The sequence below is a fragment of the Apteryx rowi genome, unplaced genomic scaffold (assembly GCF_003343035.1).
Source record: "Apteryx rowi isolate R43461 unplaced genomic scaffold, aptRow1 scaffold_475, whole genome shotgun sequence".
NCBI classification, from domain to species: domain Eukaryota; kingdom Metazoa; phylum Chordata; class Aves; order Apterygiformes; family Apterygidae; genus Apteryx; species Apteryx rowi.
The window spans coordinates 280,748-296,881 of NW_020450733.1; the positions used below are offsets into that span (position 1 = coordinate 280,748).

The window sequence follows — 16,134 nt, forward strand, 5'->3', positions numbered from 1 at the left end:
TCCCCCCCGCGTGTCTCCCCCAGATCTCCCTCCAGTATTACTCCAACGGGAACTGGTACCACACCTGCGGCGGGTCCCTCATCCGGCAGAACTGGGTGATGACGGCGGCTCACTGCGTCGACAGGTCAGCGGGACCGGGGGGAGGACGAAACATCCCCTCGCTTTCCCTCGCCGAGAGCGGAAAAGCCAAAAGCCTTTCCCAAAGAGGAATCCCGGCCAGGAACGCCGGTTTAAGGTCTTTGCTGACCCTCTGCTAAAGGGTTGCAAGAACCTTCCCGGGGAATCGGCTCGTTCTTGCGTTGATCTTCCCTTTATTAAGTTATTCCCGGCGACAGCAACTCGCCCCCCGGGGTGGAAGCGCTTCACTCCGTGCTTTTCCGCCTCCTCCGCAGTAACCTGAGCTTCCGCGTGGTTGCTGGCGATCACAACATCTACCAGAACGAGGGCACCGAGCAGGTCTTCAGCGTCGGCAAGATCGTCATCCATCCCTTCTGGAACAGGAACAACGTCGCCGGAGGGTAACCGGGCGGCGGGGGGCTGAATTTGGGGTGTGTGTGGGGGGAACGGCATCACCCCTATGAATCCGGCACCCCCCGCTCCTCGCCGCGCTCCGGAGTCTCTTCCCGCTCCAGTGGGACCCTCGCCGAGCCCGGTGCCTTCTCGCCCCTTTTCCCGCAGCTACGACATCGCCCTGCTCCGGCTCTCCGGCAGCGCCACCCTCAACAGCTACGTGCAGCTGGCGGTGCTGCCCCAGGAGGGGTCGATCCTGCCCAACAACTATCCCTGCTACATCTCCGGCTGGGGCCGGACCCAGAGTAGGTGCCGCGGCCGAGCGGGGCGAGGGGGGGCCCGGCTTTGCCGCGGTTTTCCTGTTCCGGGGACGCCGATGCCCTTGTCGGCCCATAAATCGCCAGGGTACGAGCGCGGGAAAATTCAGGAGTTGCTCGAATGATTTTTTTTTGTTTTAAAGCTTTTCAAGGTGCCGGGAGGTTCGGGCCGGGTCGCAGGTTGGGGGGATTTTCCAGGGAATGGGGCGTTCTCCGCTCCTGCCTCTCCCCGCTTGGGCGAGAGGGCGGTTTCGCTCCGTTCCTCGCAGTGGCTTTTGCAAAGGGGTCGCGGTTCGGGGTGAAGGGGGGGGAAAATCCCGCCCGGCCGGCGCTGATGGCGGCTCGGCGGGACGCAGCCAACGGGCAGCTCTCGAGCGTCCTGCTCCAGGCGTTGCTCCCCGTCGTGGACCACCAGATCTGCTCCAGCTCGTCCTACTGGGGCTCCACCGTCAAAACCAGCATGGTGTGCGCCGGCGGCGACGGCGTCCGCTCCGGCTGCCAGGTACGGCCCCGGCGGAGAGGGGGGAGCGGCGCGGGAATTTTCGGCCTCCGCTTCCCGCCGCCGTGCCGTGCCGTGCCGGGGCGAAGCGCCCCGCTGACGGCGGCGTCCCCGCTCCCGTCCCCCCGCGCAGGGCGACTCGGGCGGCCCCCTGCACTGCTCCGTCAACGGCCGCTACCAGGTCCACGGCATCACCAGCTTCGTCTCCAGCCTGGGCTGCAACACGCGGAACAAGCCGACCGTCTTCACCCGCGTGTCCGCCTACATCTCCTGGATAAACAGCGTAAGCCGCCGGCGGTGCCGGGCTTTGGCTCCTGCCGGGCTGCGAAAGCCGAAAAATGGGCGACCGAAGGGTTGCGAACGCGCGAGCCCTGAGGCCTCACGGGCGCTGTTTCTCCCCCCTCCAGGTTCTCTCCCAGAATTGAGCGGCCTCGGGAAGCGGCGGGAGGAGCAGCCGGAGCCGCGCTGGGCGCTGCGAGTCCCGCGGGGGCCTTCGGGCTCCTCTCCGGTGCCAATAAAACCTGTTCCCTGGCGGCCGCTTGCTCTCGCGCCGGCGCCTTTGGGGCGCTTTACCCCGGTTTTTGCGCCGTGCGGGCAAACGTCCCCGCGCGGACACGCGCCGTCCTCTCCCCCTCGCGCCGTCGCGCGCGGCCCCGCGGCCGGCTCCCTCCTCGGCCCCGCGCCGGGGCTCGGAGACGCTTTGCACCACAAAACGAGCGGCGCTGAGCACCTTTGCGCCCCTTTACGGTGCAGACGGGCCCGTGCAAAGGGGGAAAGTCCCCGGCCACCGGTTCCTCCGCTTTCCAAGACTTAATTCACCCGCAAAGAGCGTTGATGGGGTTGGAGGCTGGGGCCTCTCACCGTGGCTTCGGGGCGGAAGCCCGTTCATGTGCTGCAACCCGGCATGGGGCAAAACACCAAAGAATTGCGCTCCGCTAGCAAAATTTCGGCTCAAAACCCCGCGGAAGGGGCGAGGGGGTGGGAACGGCCCCCTCGGCGCAGAGGCGGCCGCCGTCTCCCCGCCGCCGCCGCCGCTTGCGCCCGACGGCTTTTCCCGGGGGGCAGCGGCCCCGCGGGCGAAGGCGCCAGGGGCACGGGAGCCCCCGGGCGCGCGGCGGATGCGGCCGCTGGCGCCAGCTGCTTCGCGTCGAACTTCCTCCGGCAAAAACATAAAACCGCAAGTCGCTGCTGAGCCGAGAGAAAGAAGAAAAAAAAAAAAGCCCCAAAGCCGGCGGCGACGGGCGGCGAGCTGCAGCCATGGCCGAGGGCAGGAGCGGCGGCGCCGGGCTCTTCGCCAAGCAGGTCCAGAAGCGCTTCAGCCGGGCGCAGGAGAAGGTACGGCGCCGCCCCGGCCCCCCATCCTTACATTTTTAATTTCGTTTTATCCGTTATTTGTTCCCCCGGGGGAGCACGGGGACGCGGCAGGGAGGAGCGGGTGCCGCTCGGCGGTGCCGCCCGCGGCAGGGCGGTTGCAAACCCGGGCGCTTTGCAAACCCCGGGCGCTTTCGCAGGGCGAGGGGCTGCCGCCGCCGGCCACGTTGGCCCCGGGCGCCTCCCCGCGCGCCCCGGCCCACGCATGCGCCTCCGCGAGGGCCCTGGGGACGGTTTTATCCATGCACCAAGACCCAGGGGTGGCCAAATTCCCCCCAAAATCCCCCCAGGCCTCTGAGCTGCGCCGGTAGCCTGCGGCGTTCTCGAAAAGCAGGTTTCTGCCCCCAAAACGCCTGCGGGGGCCGCAGGGCACGAGCGGTGCCCCAGGAAGCGAGGGGGAAGGGTGCCGGAAGCGGTGGGAATGGGGCGATTTGCCACCGTTTCGGGGCAGCGCGGGAGGGGGTTCAGCTGCCTTCCTCGCCCCCGGGCGAGCCAGGAGCCGGAGGCAGGAAGGAGGGTGGCCACAGATGGACGGACTTTCTCCCGCACTCCCCTCGCCGCAGCCCGATGCTAAATTCGGCTTTTCCGCAACCACTCTGGCCCCGGCTGCTTCCCGGGGATAAGGCGCGCGGATGCATCCCCGGCATCCGTAAGCGCCTGCTCTGGTCCCATCGCCGCCCTGCGCACGGATGTGGTCGGGAGCACAGGGATGGAGCCAGTGGGTTGAGGACGCAGAGCTGCACGAAGGGTCAGCTCCCAAACTGCCCCCGTTTCCCCCCAAAAAGGGGGGGGAAAAGTCCTAAAAAAAAGGGCAATGGAAAAGTTTCCTGGCCCTTATGCAAAGTCCGGCCCGGGTCGCACCCAGCCAGGGCTGGCGGCACCTCGGTGAAGGGTTTCGCTGCCGAGTGCTCCCCGGCACCGAGCGGCAGCCAGCGCAAATTCGGGGCCGAATTTGGGGCCGCGCTCGCGATTGGGGGGTGTTTGCACGCTCTGGCCCTGCTCAGCCGCCCGCCGAGGCCTGGCGCGCTCGGTGCACGGGGACCCGCGGCGCCGGCGCTTGCCGCCGCCTCCTCGCGCCTTTCCCCCCCCCAGGTTTTGCAGAAACTGGGCAAAACCGTGGAGACCAAGGACGAGCAGTTTGAGCAAAGCGCCTACAACTTCCAGCAGCAGCAGGTGGGGCCGGGCCGGGGGGGGATCCGGGGGGATCCGGGGGGATCCGGGGGCCCCCCGCGACCGCCGCCGCGCTGAGCCTCCGCTTTGCTTTGCAGAGCGAAGGCCACAAGCTCTACAAGGACCTCAAGGCTTTTCTGGGCGCCGTGAAAGGTGCGGGGCCGTTCGCCCGGCCGCCCCGCGAGAAATCCCAGGCGACACCTGGAAAATAGCAGCGGTGCGGGAGGCGGGCGGGGGCGGGGGGCTCCTGGGTTTTCCCGCCTCGGAAGAACAAATTTGAGGCGTTTTCCGAGTTTTTTGCCCCCTGCGGCGCGGCGCGAGGGGCCCGGCGCCGTCCCACCGGGCGCTCGGCGCCGTCTCCCCTCTCGCAGCGATGCACGAAAGCTCCAGGAAAGTGGCCGAAACGCTGCAGGAGATTTACAGCGCCGACTGGGACGGGCACGCGGAGCTGAGAGCCATCGCCGCTGTGAGAGGCCGGAAAGCCCCGCGGGAGCCGGGAGCCCCTCGGAAGCAGGGGGGGGGGGATCCCCGGGGAGGCGGCCGGTCGCGGCCCCGTGGGAAAGGAGCCCTGGGAGCATCCCGGGGCCGGATGAGCCCTTCCGACGCCGTCCGCTCCCCTTCCCAGAGCAACGACCTGCTGTGGGACGACTACGAGGCGAAGCTGGATGACCAGGCCGTGCGCCTCATGGAGAACTACATGGCTCAGTTCGCCGAAATTAAGGTACCTCCGGCAGCGAGCGCCGCCGGCTGGCCGTGGACCGCTTCCCGCGTGGGTGCCGGGTCCCCTGGTGGCCCATGGCTGGGTGCCACAGTGGCCAGTTCCCGTGGTGGCTGGTGGCCAGGTCCTACAGCAGCCAGGTCCCATGGGGGGCCGGGTCCCACGGTGGCCGGATCCTATGGGGGCCAGTTCCCACGGTGGTCAGTGGCCGGTTCCCACAGGTGCCAGGTCCTGTGGTGGTCGGTGGCCGGGTCCCCAGTGGCCAGTTCCCACGGTGGCCAGGTCCCGTGGTGGCCCGTGGCCGGTTCTTGTGATGGCTAGTGGCCAGGTCCCACAGTGGCCAGGTCCTGCAGGGGCTAGTTCCCACGGTGGCCGGGGGCCAGTTCCCGCAGTGGCCAGGTCCTGCGGTGGTCAGGTCCCACAGGGGCTAGTTCCTGCGGTGGCTAGTGGCCGGGTCACGTGGTGGTCGGTTCCCGCGGGGGCCGGTTCCCGTGGGGGCTGGTTCCCAAAGTGGCCAGGTCCCACAGGGACTAGTTTGCGCGGTGGCCAGGGGCTGGTTCGCGCGGTGGCCAGGTCCTGCGATGGTTGGTGGCCAGGTCTGGCAGTGGCCGGTTCCCGCGGTGGCCGGTTCGCGCGGTGGCCAGGTCCTGCGATGGTTGGTGGCCAGGTCTGGCAGTGGCCGGTTCCCGCGGTGGCCGGTTCGCGCGGTGGCCGTGCCCCTCGGCAGCCCGCTCGCCCCGCGCAGGAACGCATCGCCAAGCGCGGCCGCAAGCTGGTCGACTACGACAGCGCCAGGCACCACCTCGAGGCCCTGCAAAACGCCAAGAAGAAGGACGAGGCCAAAATCGCCAAGGTAAAGCCTCGGGGGGGGGGACGGGGACGGGGACGGCGCCGGGCTCCGCGCGGCCCCCGCAGCGCCGCCGTCGCCCCTTCCCGCCCTGCAGGCGGAGGAGGAGTTCGGCAAAGCCCAGAGCGTCTTCGAGGACCTCAACCGGGACCTGCGGGAGGAGCTGCCCCTGCTCTACAGCAGGTATCGCCCCCGGGAGCTCGGCCCCGGAGGAAGGGGGACCCCCCACCCCCCCCCGCCACGCCGCTCCGCGTCCGAATCCCTGTGCCGCCTTGCAGCCGGGATGCCAAACCCAACCTTTTCCCCAAAAACCCGAGCGGCTGCCCTGCAAAAATAGTCACCCGGGCAAAAACCCCGTGCGCGCGCATCCTCCCGCAGCCCCGTGTCTGCGCCGTCTTCCCCGGCGCCGCTCGCTGGGAATTGGGGTTTTTCCCCCCGAAACGCCTCTCCTCCGAGCAAGCCCGGCGCTGCTCCCCCGCAGCAACAGGGCAGGCGAAACGGCGCGCTTGGAAGCGGAGCGGCTCCGCGCAAAGCCCCAAAGCGGCCGCCGGAAAGGGGCGGAAACGCGGTTTTACCCCCCGTTGGCAGCCCAACGGCGCCGTGCCGGGGGCCGGGAGCCGGGAGCCTCCGCTGGGGGCCGTCGGCTTTGCTTTGCTCCTGCCGGCTGCAACGCCGGCGTCTCCCCGCCCGCAGCCGCGTCGCCTGCTACGTGACCGTCTTCCAGAACATCTCCAACCTCCGCGACATCTTCTACAAGGAGATGAGCAAGGTGAGGGCTCCCAGCCACTCGCCAAGGGGGAAACCCGCCACCCGGGACCCCGAGCCGGGAAAACATTTCCGGCAAAGCTTTTAAGGCTGGAGCGAGGCTTATTTATCCATCGGATGCGCTGCAGAGAAACAGAGGGATTTTTGCCCGGCTTCTCACTGCGGCGATCCCGGTGCTCACGCGGGGTGAAGCACCTTCGTGGCCCCCGATGGGGAGCCGCAGGCAGGAAGGACGGGAGAAGGGATTTCCTCATCCACAAGCCCGGCAGCTTTCCGGATGCAGATGAGCCTCTTATTTTTAACCTAAACCTGCCCGGCCTTAGTGCTCGCTCATCCGCTAAAGGTTGGGAATGGGGGGAAAAAAAACCAAAAACCTCCGGGAACGAAGGATGTGCACATGCGCGGCCGGTGCTGGCGCTGCGGCGGGTCGGATTTTTCTCCTCCGGGCTCAGCTCTGCCACCGGAGGCTGCTCTGAGGATTTTTTTTTTCCTTTTTCCCCCCATTTTTCCCCGTTCGCAGCTGAACCGCGACCTCTACGAGGTGATGAGCAGGCTGGACAAGCAGCACTCCGGCAAAGTCTTCATCATCAAGGGCGTCTCCAGGTAACGGGGCGCCCGGGCACGGCGCCACGCCGCTCCGAGGGAAAAGGCGCTCCGCGAGCCGGGACGCGCGGGGACGGAGCCGCGGGGGCTCGAGCCGGCGGCGCTCGCGGTGCCCACGGCGCCGTCGAGCCCCTCCGTCCTCCCCGCGCAGCAACCGGCGCTCGCTGCTCATCTCCTCGCCCGTGAGCCCCCCGGCGCCGGCCGAAACCGCGCAGCCGGAGCGGGAGCCTCTCGCGGAATCGGAGCCACTGGCGGCCAGCAGTGGCAGCGAGGCTATCTCCAACGGCCCCATGGAGCTGGAGCCGGAGCCCGCAGCTCCCGCGCTCCCCGAAGCCGAGCCGGGAGAAGCAGGCGCCGCTGCCGGCACGGAGCCTGCGGGAAGCGCCGAGGATGTGGCTGTGTCCCTGGCGGCACTCATCCTGTCCGAGGCACTGGCCAAGGCGGCGGGAAGCGCCAGAGAGGCCGGGGAGGCTCCCGCCACCGAGCAGAGCCAGGAACAGGGTGACGGCGCGATGGAGCCTGGGAAAGCAGCCTCCCGGCTGGGAAAGACACCGGCTCCGGCTGAGGAGCTTCCTGCCGGAGGCGTCCCGCTGGCTCCAGCGCCGGCTCCAGCCGAGGAGCTTCCCACCGGGGAGGACCTGCCAGCGCCGGCACTGGCTCCAGCCGAGGAGCTTCCCACCAGGGAGGACCTGCCGGCGCCGGCACTGGCTCCAGCCAAGGAGCTTCCCGCCACGGGGGACCCACTGGCTCCGGCGCCGACTCCGGCCGAGGGGCCGCACCAGCTCGCCGTGGAGCACAGCGACTCCGGGGAGAGCATGGAGGAGGTCGACCTTTCCCCAAAATCGGCAGAATCCCAGGTGAGAGGGTGCCGGGAGGGCAGCGGGGCCAAGGCCACATCCCGCCGGGACCGAGGGGCCCGGCGCTGCTCGGAGAGCTGCCTGCGCTGGGATGCAGCGTGCCGAGCTCGGCCGGCCCCGGCGAGCGGCGACTTGCGCTGCCGCGCGGTGATTTTTTTTTCCCTCCCACGAAACGCTCCTCCGGTTTCAGGTGGGGCCGGACGTCGCCCACGCCGAGGAGCCGAGCGGCAGCTCCGGGGACGATGGTTCCCGCGCCGACCCCCAGGTGGGAGCCGCGGCGAGGAAGAGCCCGGCCCGAGGCCGAAGCTCCGGCCGGCACCTCTTGCCCCCAGGCGCTGGCTCTGCCCTGACCCGGCTCTCGCCCTCCCAGGAGCGCAGCTTTGCCGGGACGCCGGAGCCGGACGGGAGCCGGGAGCCTGGGGACCCCCAGGATGCCGCCGAGCCCCTCGGCTCCGCCTGAGCCCGGTGCCCGGAGGAGGCGAAGGCCGCCGGGAAGCGGAGCCGAGCGCCGATAACCCCGTTTGAGCGTAGCCCCGCGCGCTTTGCAGCCCTTCTCCCGTTGAAATAAAGGCGGCCGGCACAAGCCGTTGCTGGAAAACGCAGCCGGCGGAGGGGCGAGCTCTGGAAACGCGCCGGCTCCTGGCAGACGGGAGCCAAACTCCCGCGCTGGGCGGCAGGGGGATGATTTGCAAGGCGGGAAGCAGCCAGCGGGCAGCGTCAGGAGAGCCCGGCCGCAGCCCTGCCTCGCCAGCAAGGGGTTAAGGGGGAGGAATCGCGGAGCGCCGGAGCTTCCACCACCGGCCGGCAGAACTGGAAAGGTGAGGCAGGAAGGGGAAACGCCTTTGCCGGCCGCCAGCCGCCCGGCGCCAGCGAGCGTCTCTGCGGGAGCCGCGGTGCCGGCAGCTCCGGGTAAGGTGCCTTGCGGTGCACGGCGGGCAAAGCCGCCCCGTTGTCCGTGGGGAAAACGCAGCGCCGGGGGGAGACGGACGGGAGAAAACCGCGGCCGCATGCAAGCGCCAGCACCGAGCAAGTTTCCCGCGGCGGCCGGCGCGCAATGCCCAAGCGCCGGGTGGCCAGCGGCCGGATTCCCATCCGGCTGGCGGAGGCAGGGAGCTGCCGAGTGGCTTCGCTGGGAGCGAGCAGGAAGGGAAACGGCCTCCCGACGAGCCGGGAAAGGCAGCGGAGGCGGCGCCGTGCGGAGAGCACGAGCCAAAGGGCGCGTTGGGACGGGAACGGTGGCCTCAAACGGGAGGTGGCGTGCCGGGGTGCCGGAGCAGGGTCGCGGCCCGCGCCGGGATTCGGGACTCGGGGCCGCGCTGCCACCGGCGGAGCCAAAGCGCCCGGCTTGAAGGCGAAAGTGCCCTGCTTTCACTCGGAGGAGCTGAGTTTTTGGGAAGGCGGTGGGAGGGGGGGAAGCTTCCGCCATGGGAACGGCTCTTGAGCAACTTCACCCAGTTGCCCGGAGGACGAAAATGAGGAAGATTTTTTTTTTTTCCCCCTTTTTTTTCTTTTTTTTTTTTTCCTTTTTGCAACTCCTGCATCGCTCGAAAAAACACACGGAGATGAGTAAGAGTCGAGCGAGCTGGGAAGTGAGTCACCAGCAGCACGGCACAGCTCAGCACTCCGCGAGCCGGCCGGGCGTCCCGGCATCCCGGTGTCCCAGCGGCGCGGGAGCGAGCGCCCAGGCTCGCCGTAACTCTGCCCGTTGCGCTCGGCCGGTCTTTTAATTTGGAAGAAAGTTTCTGTCTCTCCGAGCCTGGATTCGGCCCGAAAGGCTTTGCCAGTCCCGGGAGCCGGTTTCGCCGGCACCGCAGGTACGAGCGCATTTTGCCTTTGCGGCGTCCCGGTTTGCACCGGCTCCGAGCGGCGTTTCCCTATGGAACCCCCCCCCCCCCGGCTCGGGCTCTTGCCTGAAGTTCTCCGTCTCCTGCTCAAAAACAGCCCGAGCGGCTGCTGCTGCAACTGCGTCTCGCTCTTTCAGAAGCGCCGCTCGGCAGCAACGCCGGCAGCTCCAACGCGGCTCCGGCCGTCGGAGACGCGGCAGACGGCGCCGGGGCGGCGATGCCGGGCGATGCCGGGCGGCTGCCCGCCTGGAACGCACGCGGCCGGGGCTGCGCTTCATCCCGCCGCTCAGGGTTTTTGCGCTTTTTTTTTACAATTTATTTGCTCCTGACATCTAGCGGCGCCTCTCCGCAGAGCCGCTGAGTCACTCGAGGCGCCGGAGCCATCGCCGAAAAACGCCGGTTTTCCGCCGGGACCGGGAAGCGCCGAGGTGCCGCCTGCTCCTCGGGCAGGATCCGCTCCGCTCCGGCACCGACCCTTGGGAACCCGCGTGGCGCCACTCGGCGCGTTGCGCTCTCCGCTTAGGACGCCGCTAAATATCATCCCTTTTCTCGGTAGCTCCGCAAGATCCCGAGGTTGGGGCTGGAAGGAGCCGGCGGCGCCCGGGCCGATGCCATGGAAGGCGCTCAGCCCCCGCGCGCGGCAGGTAGGGGCGCGGGAGAGCTCTGCGCCGTCGCGCTCCCTTCGGGCTGAGCCGCCCCTCGAAGCCCGGCCGGCGCCGGCTCACGCTTTCCTCTCTCCCTTCTGCCCCGGCGCTACGGGAAAGAGCCGACAACCCCTTTCCTGAGGAAGGCGAACACGCCGCCGCTCCACGAGGAAGCCAACACCGTCGTCATCGCAGGTAGGGGCTCGTTTCCCCATCCGGCTCGGCGCGGGCCGCTCGGGATTAACGCTGCGCCTCCGCCTTTCCCCCCCCCTCCCCGGCAGTTGTCATCGCCCTGGTGTTCCTCACCCTGCTGGCGGTGCTGGTGGTGATCGTCGTCTACCTGTACAAAAACAAGGGCAGCTACCTCACCTACGAGCAGCCGGCGGCCGAGACCGACGTCTCGGTGCCGATGGAGGACGCCTCGTCCGGGGGGAAAGAGGAGTATTTTATATGAGGCGCCGGGTCCCGCGCGCACCTCCCTGCTGCACTCAGGCCTGAGGCCAAGCGGCCTCCATCTCCCGGACTCTGGGATCTCGAAGCCTTTTTTCACCCCCCCTTAATTTATTAAGCCAGCCGTCGGAGGAAATAAAAGAAAGATGCACGTCGCAGCTTCCAGCGGGAGAAGCCGCGGAGAAGTGCCCGCGGCTCGGCGGACGAGGGGAGCAGGCAGGGCCGCGCTCGGGCCGCTCACGCCGACGGTGCTCGCGCCCACCCCGTCCCCTCCCTGTGGTGCTCTCTAATACAAGTACGTTGACAAGTACCGAAGAGGTGCTGTTGTTTTTCCGTATCTCGCCAAAAAAATTGAGTCGTGCCGCTCGGCGTTTAGGGGCTGGGCGATTAGCCTGGATAATTTGGGGGGGAGTAAGGTTACGCGTGCGCGTAAACTAGGCTGAGCGATTCTGCGAGTTGCAGAAAGCCCCGCGTGTCCTACAAACACCGAGACGGCACATCCCGGTCCCCAAAAGCACCCGACCTCGGAGGACGCGGGGATCGGGGCACAGCCAGGGCTCCCGCCTTACCCCCCCCGCAAGACTCGCGCAGGTACGGACGCTGCTTTTGCCCTTCCCCCGTTGGGCAGAGGCAGCGTCCCGAGCAGCTCTCGCCATCCCTGCTCTGTCCCCGGCTCGGGGACGGTTCCTCCTTTAAATCAAAACCAACAAAACGCAAGGAGGAAGTTTGCAAAATTGCAGCAAAGAGGAAATAAGTGAAGCAACCCTAAGGCTTGCGCTGGGCAAGGAGCCAAGGGGGTTTATTTGAGGTCTAATGCAAATCTGCTACTTTATTCAAATTTTCAAAATAGTCTTTATTCTACTTTTTTTTTAGTATAAAAAAATCCACAAGTTAAGTGCACCACAGTGTATACAGAGAGAGACGTAATGCTGAACTTTCATAACAGTCAGTTGTATGGTTAAACACAACATATACAAGACACAGATTTAGATTAAACTGAAACCTCAAGATAAAATATATTTGAATCTGATATTTTTCTTCATAAAACAAAACAAAAAAAAAAACCCAAAACATTGAGGATCCCTGAAATATTCTTCTTAACCCTAATAAGACTTCATTATACCCAAGTCATTTTTGAAGTACGCATTCATAAAACAACCCAGTAACCAAGCTAATTTGTGTGTTGATTGACAGTTGCTACACACCCTCGTACAGATGGTAACCAGCCTCCCTGTTTGAACAATAGCCTTAAGGTGCCGAGACACCAGGTTGAGTTTAAAAAAAAAAAACAGTTTGTTTATTAAGCATCGTTCTAAAAGCCTAGTTAGCATTTAATGAAATGTTCAAACATGAGCTGCATTGTGTTTCTGGCACCAAAGCATGGCTTTGATTAGGTCTAATGTGCAAAGAAATCCAAGATTACTTGGAGTGTATAAAAAAAATCCCATGATACACGCTAGCTGCATACCTTCCTGGAGGAAAACCAAGGACGAAAGTGAGCACGGAGAGTGCTTCAAGGGATCCGCTCTAGAGTGAGGTCAGGAAGAAAGCAGCGCCAAGGTGCCCCCCTGCCGCGCGGCTCCCCGGGAAGCGAAGGTTGCCTGGCTTTCTATCCAGCACCTTGGCTTCCACGGAAGGGGAAACCCAAAACGGTTTTGCGGATCTCAGTCCAACCGGCAGGCAGTGAACAAATACGAGCTTGAAGAGAAGGAGTCACGCTTGGAAACCGGCTTCGCTCCCCTCGCCCTCCCCAAAGCCAGTGTATATGCAGCCGATTAATAAAAGCTCCGAGACAGTGCTGCAGTATCACTCCAGTGAAATGAAAGGAAGAGGCAGGGCTGCTTAGCTCGCACTCGTTTCGTGAATTAATCTCCCTTCCCCGCTTTAGCGGAGGCACCACCATCATTACAGGGTTTCTTGTTTTGCTTTAAAGTGCCTGAAGGGCTGGGCACCAAACCGGGAAGACACCTCACGGCCGTGTGTCTAAATCTGCAACTTCAGGTTAATATGGACTAAAGCAGTTACATTGTGAGAAGTGCTGACAGTATGTGATGTCTTTCCTTACACAAATGTAGCCCCCCCTTTTCCCCCCCTCCCCGTCCTTCTTCACCAGATAGTGTAGCCGCCGTCTGAGCCTCCCAGGAAGAAGTTTCCCTTCCGTTGCGTCACCAGGACGTTGGCTCCCTGCATTACGGCCAGCTGGGCGGCGTTGGGGGGGCAGCCAGGAGGGGGGGGCTGCAAGAGAGAGAAAGGACAGGCGGGAGGATGACCGAGTCCATGCCACGACGGGAGCTCGGCCCGCCGCAAGACCCACCGGGCGTTACAGCAAACAAGAAGCCTCCGCGTCGACAGCCCACTCACTACCTGTCTCTCGCTACCGAGCAAAGATTGGCAGGAAGAGGCCAAGAGTGGATGCGAAACGCTCGGTTCCTCTTTCCTGCCCTTTCTTTTCAGAGCCCGCAGCCCACAGAGCGCGTACAGCGAACCCGGCTTTCTGCTCGCGAGCTGTGGAACAAGATCTCCCCGGGGCCACGAGCCATAAGCGGGAAGTCCCGGGGAGCAGGAACCTCCTGCAGCTCCGCTGCAGCACGGAGCGAGGCCAGGTTTGCAAGCGGGGCGAGGGAAAGCCAGGGCGCTTAGCAGCCCCATCGCTTGCAACCCACCGAAGCGTGTTGCACCACGGCCCCCAGGCCAAAGCGGGGCTAGTATTGGCCACAGGGCAGTTTTGCTGCAAGCCAGAGCCATCCGAGAGCGCATGCGGCTCCAGAGCCGGAGACTGGCCACTCTCAGCTAAGAGGTGTGACAGCACAGAGACAGCAAGAACTCAACATCTTTCTTCCAACGTGCAAGTAGCCACTGTGGTGCCAATTCATCAATCAGGTATGAAATACGTTTTGCTCAGAAATCAGGGCACGTCTTCTCCCCCACTGCTCTCTGTGAACCTCGAAAACCGAAGCACGCGGGGCTTTGAGGATCCGTTTATACTTACAGGGATACTGGCTGTTCCACCAGCCCCAAACCTGGCTCCAGCATCAAAGCCGCCTTCAACGAGGACTGTGGAGCCCGGAGGATAAACGGGTCCCACGGGGTAATACGCCATGGGGACCGAAGAGCCTATCGGACCCACGGCCACCGACTGGGCCATGGGGAGGAACACCGAAGTGCCCGGATACGCCGCAGACATTGTGGGTACGGTGGCAGCTCCCAGAGGCACAAAGCTGGGACGATAAAGCTGGGAAAAAAAAAACAACGCAAACAAGTTGAGAAATTTATTATTCCCCACACCCATTTATTCATTCAGGTTTGCTTTCAAAGCACTAGCACTGAGATAGACTTTCACCCTTCTGCTTGCGCAAAGGACTCCCCTTTCCCCTGAATGTTTAATTTTGTGTACCCTAAAAGGACATTTTTCCCACTGTTGCTACTTGGAGAGTTTTCCCCCACTGTCTGCCAGAATCCACCTACGAGATGTTAACTTAGGTGTATTTTAAATCTACAGGTTGGCTAAATTTATCATCTTAACTCAAGGGGAAGCTTTGAACAGTGTTTGTCACTTCAAGCACATGATTCAGGTCTCATATGAGAGAATTTGGGGACCAAAACAAAAAAGTCTTACAGGTTAAAAAAAAAAACAATCCTGCAGCTAAAAGTCTATTCAAAGATTTTTCTCTTTTGGAGGGGTCCCAGAATAAAATAAACCCTCGGAGAAGGATCCCGCATACCTCAGAATAAGCGGGAGGTGCATCCGTGTACGGCGGCGGCTGAGGAAGGGCCATGGTCTGTGGGTACACGGGAGGATTGCCCGGAGACTGGACCGGGTAGGAGGGCTGGGTGGGATATTGCCCTGCAAGAAAGAAGAGAATTCAGCCGGAGTCCGAAACGCTCGGCGAAGCCGGGCAGGAAGCTGCCGAGTTTGCGGAAAGCCCCTCTTCGCAATTATCACGTGAGCAGGAGCGAGTAACAGATCTAGGAGTGTCTGTACACAATTAATTAGCAGCACGGCCTGTACTTCCGCAGCCGCCGGCAGGATCCGCCCGCCCGTCCCCGCCGTGCCAGGGCCACCCAGAGGACTCTGCCCGCAGTCCGCTCGGTCGCGCGCAGCAAAGCCCGAAGATATTTCAGCCGGGGCTAAAAGCAAACCGGAGAGTTGAAATCCTTCGCGGGAACCAGGGTACCGAGAAGGCAGGACGCCTGGCGGAGGGACGCAACCCCGCTGCGTTATTCCCAGTCGCCACTTCAGGGCTCTGACTCGCAAATTCTCCTATCGACTTGCAGCCTCAGAATTAGGGCGATGCAGGAACGACACCGCTAGGAGGTTCAGGTTCTATTTGAAGCTACTAGCGCGTTGCCACCAGTGAGACTTCCAGAGAGCATCTGTTAGCGATCTTAACATTTCATAATCCAAGACTGTCACTCCATCTGCCTCCCATCCCGAGAAACCCAGCGTTGTGTTTGGTTTGTACAAAAGAGAAAGGGCACAACAGGCTTTGTACCGCAAACAAAACAAAACAGATCTAAGGCAGAGAGGAGACCCGCCGCCCCTGGGCCTTTTAAGGTGGAGCAGAACAAAGATCAAGGCTCCCTCTCAGCGACCTGTTTTTCACCTACCGACCTAAGCGGTTTCAAAACAGAGCTGCTCTTTAAGCGAAGACCGCTAGGAAATTGCATTTCATTGCTCTGTCGCATCCTGAGGTTGCCGGCTCGGTTCGAAGAGCAACCGGTACCACAGCCTGAGCTCCAAAGTGCTGCTTCTCCCCAAGCCGGCACCGGAGTTGGGGGGAAAAAAGTTAAAAAAAAAAAAAAAAAAAAAAGGGCCGCGCGTGCGTTCAGCTGCACAGGGGGAGGAATCAGCAAGCAGGGAGCTTTGCCGAAGCGCTGCCCCGCGGCACGGCGGGCCTCCCGCAGGACCCGAGCGAGACTTGGAAGGCGCTTCGGGAACGTGAGTCAGGTCCGGCCGCCAGGCCCCGGCCGGAGCGACCGGCAGCGCCCTCTCCGCAACGCCGTGTCCCGGGAAGGGGGGGGGGTTGCACCCCCCTCACCTGCCCCCTACGCTGTGCCGGGGGGTGAGGGGTCACCCCTTGTGTCACGGGGGTCCCCCTCATCCCCCCAGGGGAGCCCCCCGTCACCAGAATGATCCCCCTGTCACCCAGGGGGAGACCCACATCGTCTGGGGAGGGGGACGGGGGTGTCCCACTGCTCCATCCCTAAACTCCATGGGGTCCCCTTATATCATCCGGGAGGGGCTTTATGTCACCCAGGGGGTACCCCTGCTCCAGCACCCCCTACGTCATTGGGGGGGTCCCCTGTGTCACCCGGGGGGTCCCCCCCCGCTCCAGCTCCCCACCAACAAATAACGGGGTCCCCCTTACGTCATCCAGGGATCCCCCACGTCAATGGGGGTTCCCCTGCTCCAGCTCCCCCCTGACGTCTCACGGGGCCCCCCCTTACGTCATCCGAGGGGGTCCCCCCCTACGTCACCCGGGGGGTTCCCCCCCCCGCAGCTTCCCCCTGGCATCTAACGGGGGTCTCCCCCCCCCAC

The 16,134-nt window shown here is 64.0% G+C and overlaps 4 protein-coding genes across 6 annotated transcripts; 3 read left to right on the plus strand and 1 right to left on the minus strand.

Annotated features, from left to right (window-relative positions):
- Positions 1 to 2,360, plus strand: CELA1 (chymotrypsin like elastase family member 1). Of its 2 annotated transcripts, XM_026078231.1 has the most exons (6): positions 1 to 124; positions 393 to 518; positions 679 to 815; positions 1,184 to 1,329; positions 1,460 to 1,609; positions 1,734 to 1,828. In XM_026078231.1, exons 1-6 carry the CDS (start codon positions 99 to 101, stop codon positions 1,749 to 1,751), a joined length of 603 nt encoding a protein of 200 aa, XP_025934016.1. In that variant the 5' UTR covers positions 1 to 98; the 3' UTR covers positions 1,752 to 1,828. The 2 variants fall into 2 exon arrangements, with proteins under 2 accessions (XP_025934016.1, XP_025934015.1); XM_026078230.1 differs by having other exon boundaries at positions 31 to 815; positions 1,460 to 2,360.
- Positions 2,361 to 2,520: 160 nt separating this feature from the next.
- On the plus strand, positions 2,521 to 8,258 carry BIN2 (bridging integrator 2). The gene is made up of 12 exons (XM_026078203.1): positions 2,521 to 2,661; positions 3,790 to 3,870; positions 3,966 to 4,020; positions 4,239 to 4,333; positions 4,493 to 4,588; positions 5,331 to 5,438; positions 5,530 to 5,615; positions 6,126 to 6,201; positions 6,718 to 6,800; positions 6,952 to 7,657; positions 7,848 to 7,922; positions 8,028 to 8,258. The coding sequence occupies exons 1-12, from the start codon at positions 2,584 to 2,586 to the stop codon at positions 8,115 to 8,117; spliced, it is 1,629 nt and encodes a 542-aa protein (XP_025933988.1). The 5' UTR covers positions 2,521 to 2,583; the 3' UTR covers positions 8,118 to 8,258.
- A 1,129-nt stretch (positions 8,259 to 9,387) lies between these two features.
- Positions 9,388 to 11,753, plus strand: SMAGP (small cell adhesion glycoprotein). 2 transcript variants are annotated; one of them, XM_026078206.1, is made up of 5 exons: positions 9,406 to 9,471; positions 9,639 to 9,929; positions 10,058 to 10,145; positions 10,266 to 10,340; positions 10,427 to 11,753. In XM_026078206.1, the coding sequence occupies exons 3-5, from the start codon at positions 10,115 to 10,117 to the stop codon at positions 10,597 to 10,599; spliced, it is 279 nt and encodes a 92-aa protein (XP_025933991.1). In that variant the 5' UTR covers positions 9,406 to 9,471; positions 9,639 to 9,929; positions 10,058 to 10,114; the 3' UTR covers positions 10,600 to 11,753. The 2 variants fall into 2 exon arrangements, with proteins under 2 accessions (XP_025933989.1, XP_025933991.1); XM_026078204.1 differs by lacking the exon at positions 9,639 to 9,929 and having other exon boundaries at positions 9,388 to 9,471.
- A 152-nt stretch (positions 11,754 to 11,905) lies between these two features.
- On the minus strand, positions 11,906 to 15,697 carry DAZAP2 (DAZ associated protein 2). Its single transcript, XM_026078258.1, has 5 exons — positions 15,635 to 15,697; positions 14,736 to 14,856; positions 14,318 to 14,439; positions 13,585 to 13,827; positions 11,906 to 12,830 (listed from the first exon to the last, which is right to left on the minus strand). Exons 1-5 carry the CDS (start codon positions 15,695 to 15,697, stop codon positions 12,702 to 12,704), a joined length of 678 nt encoding a protein of 225 aa, XP_025934043.1. The 3' UTR covers positions 11,906 to 12,701.
- Positions 15,698 to 16,134: the final 437 nt, after the last annotated feature.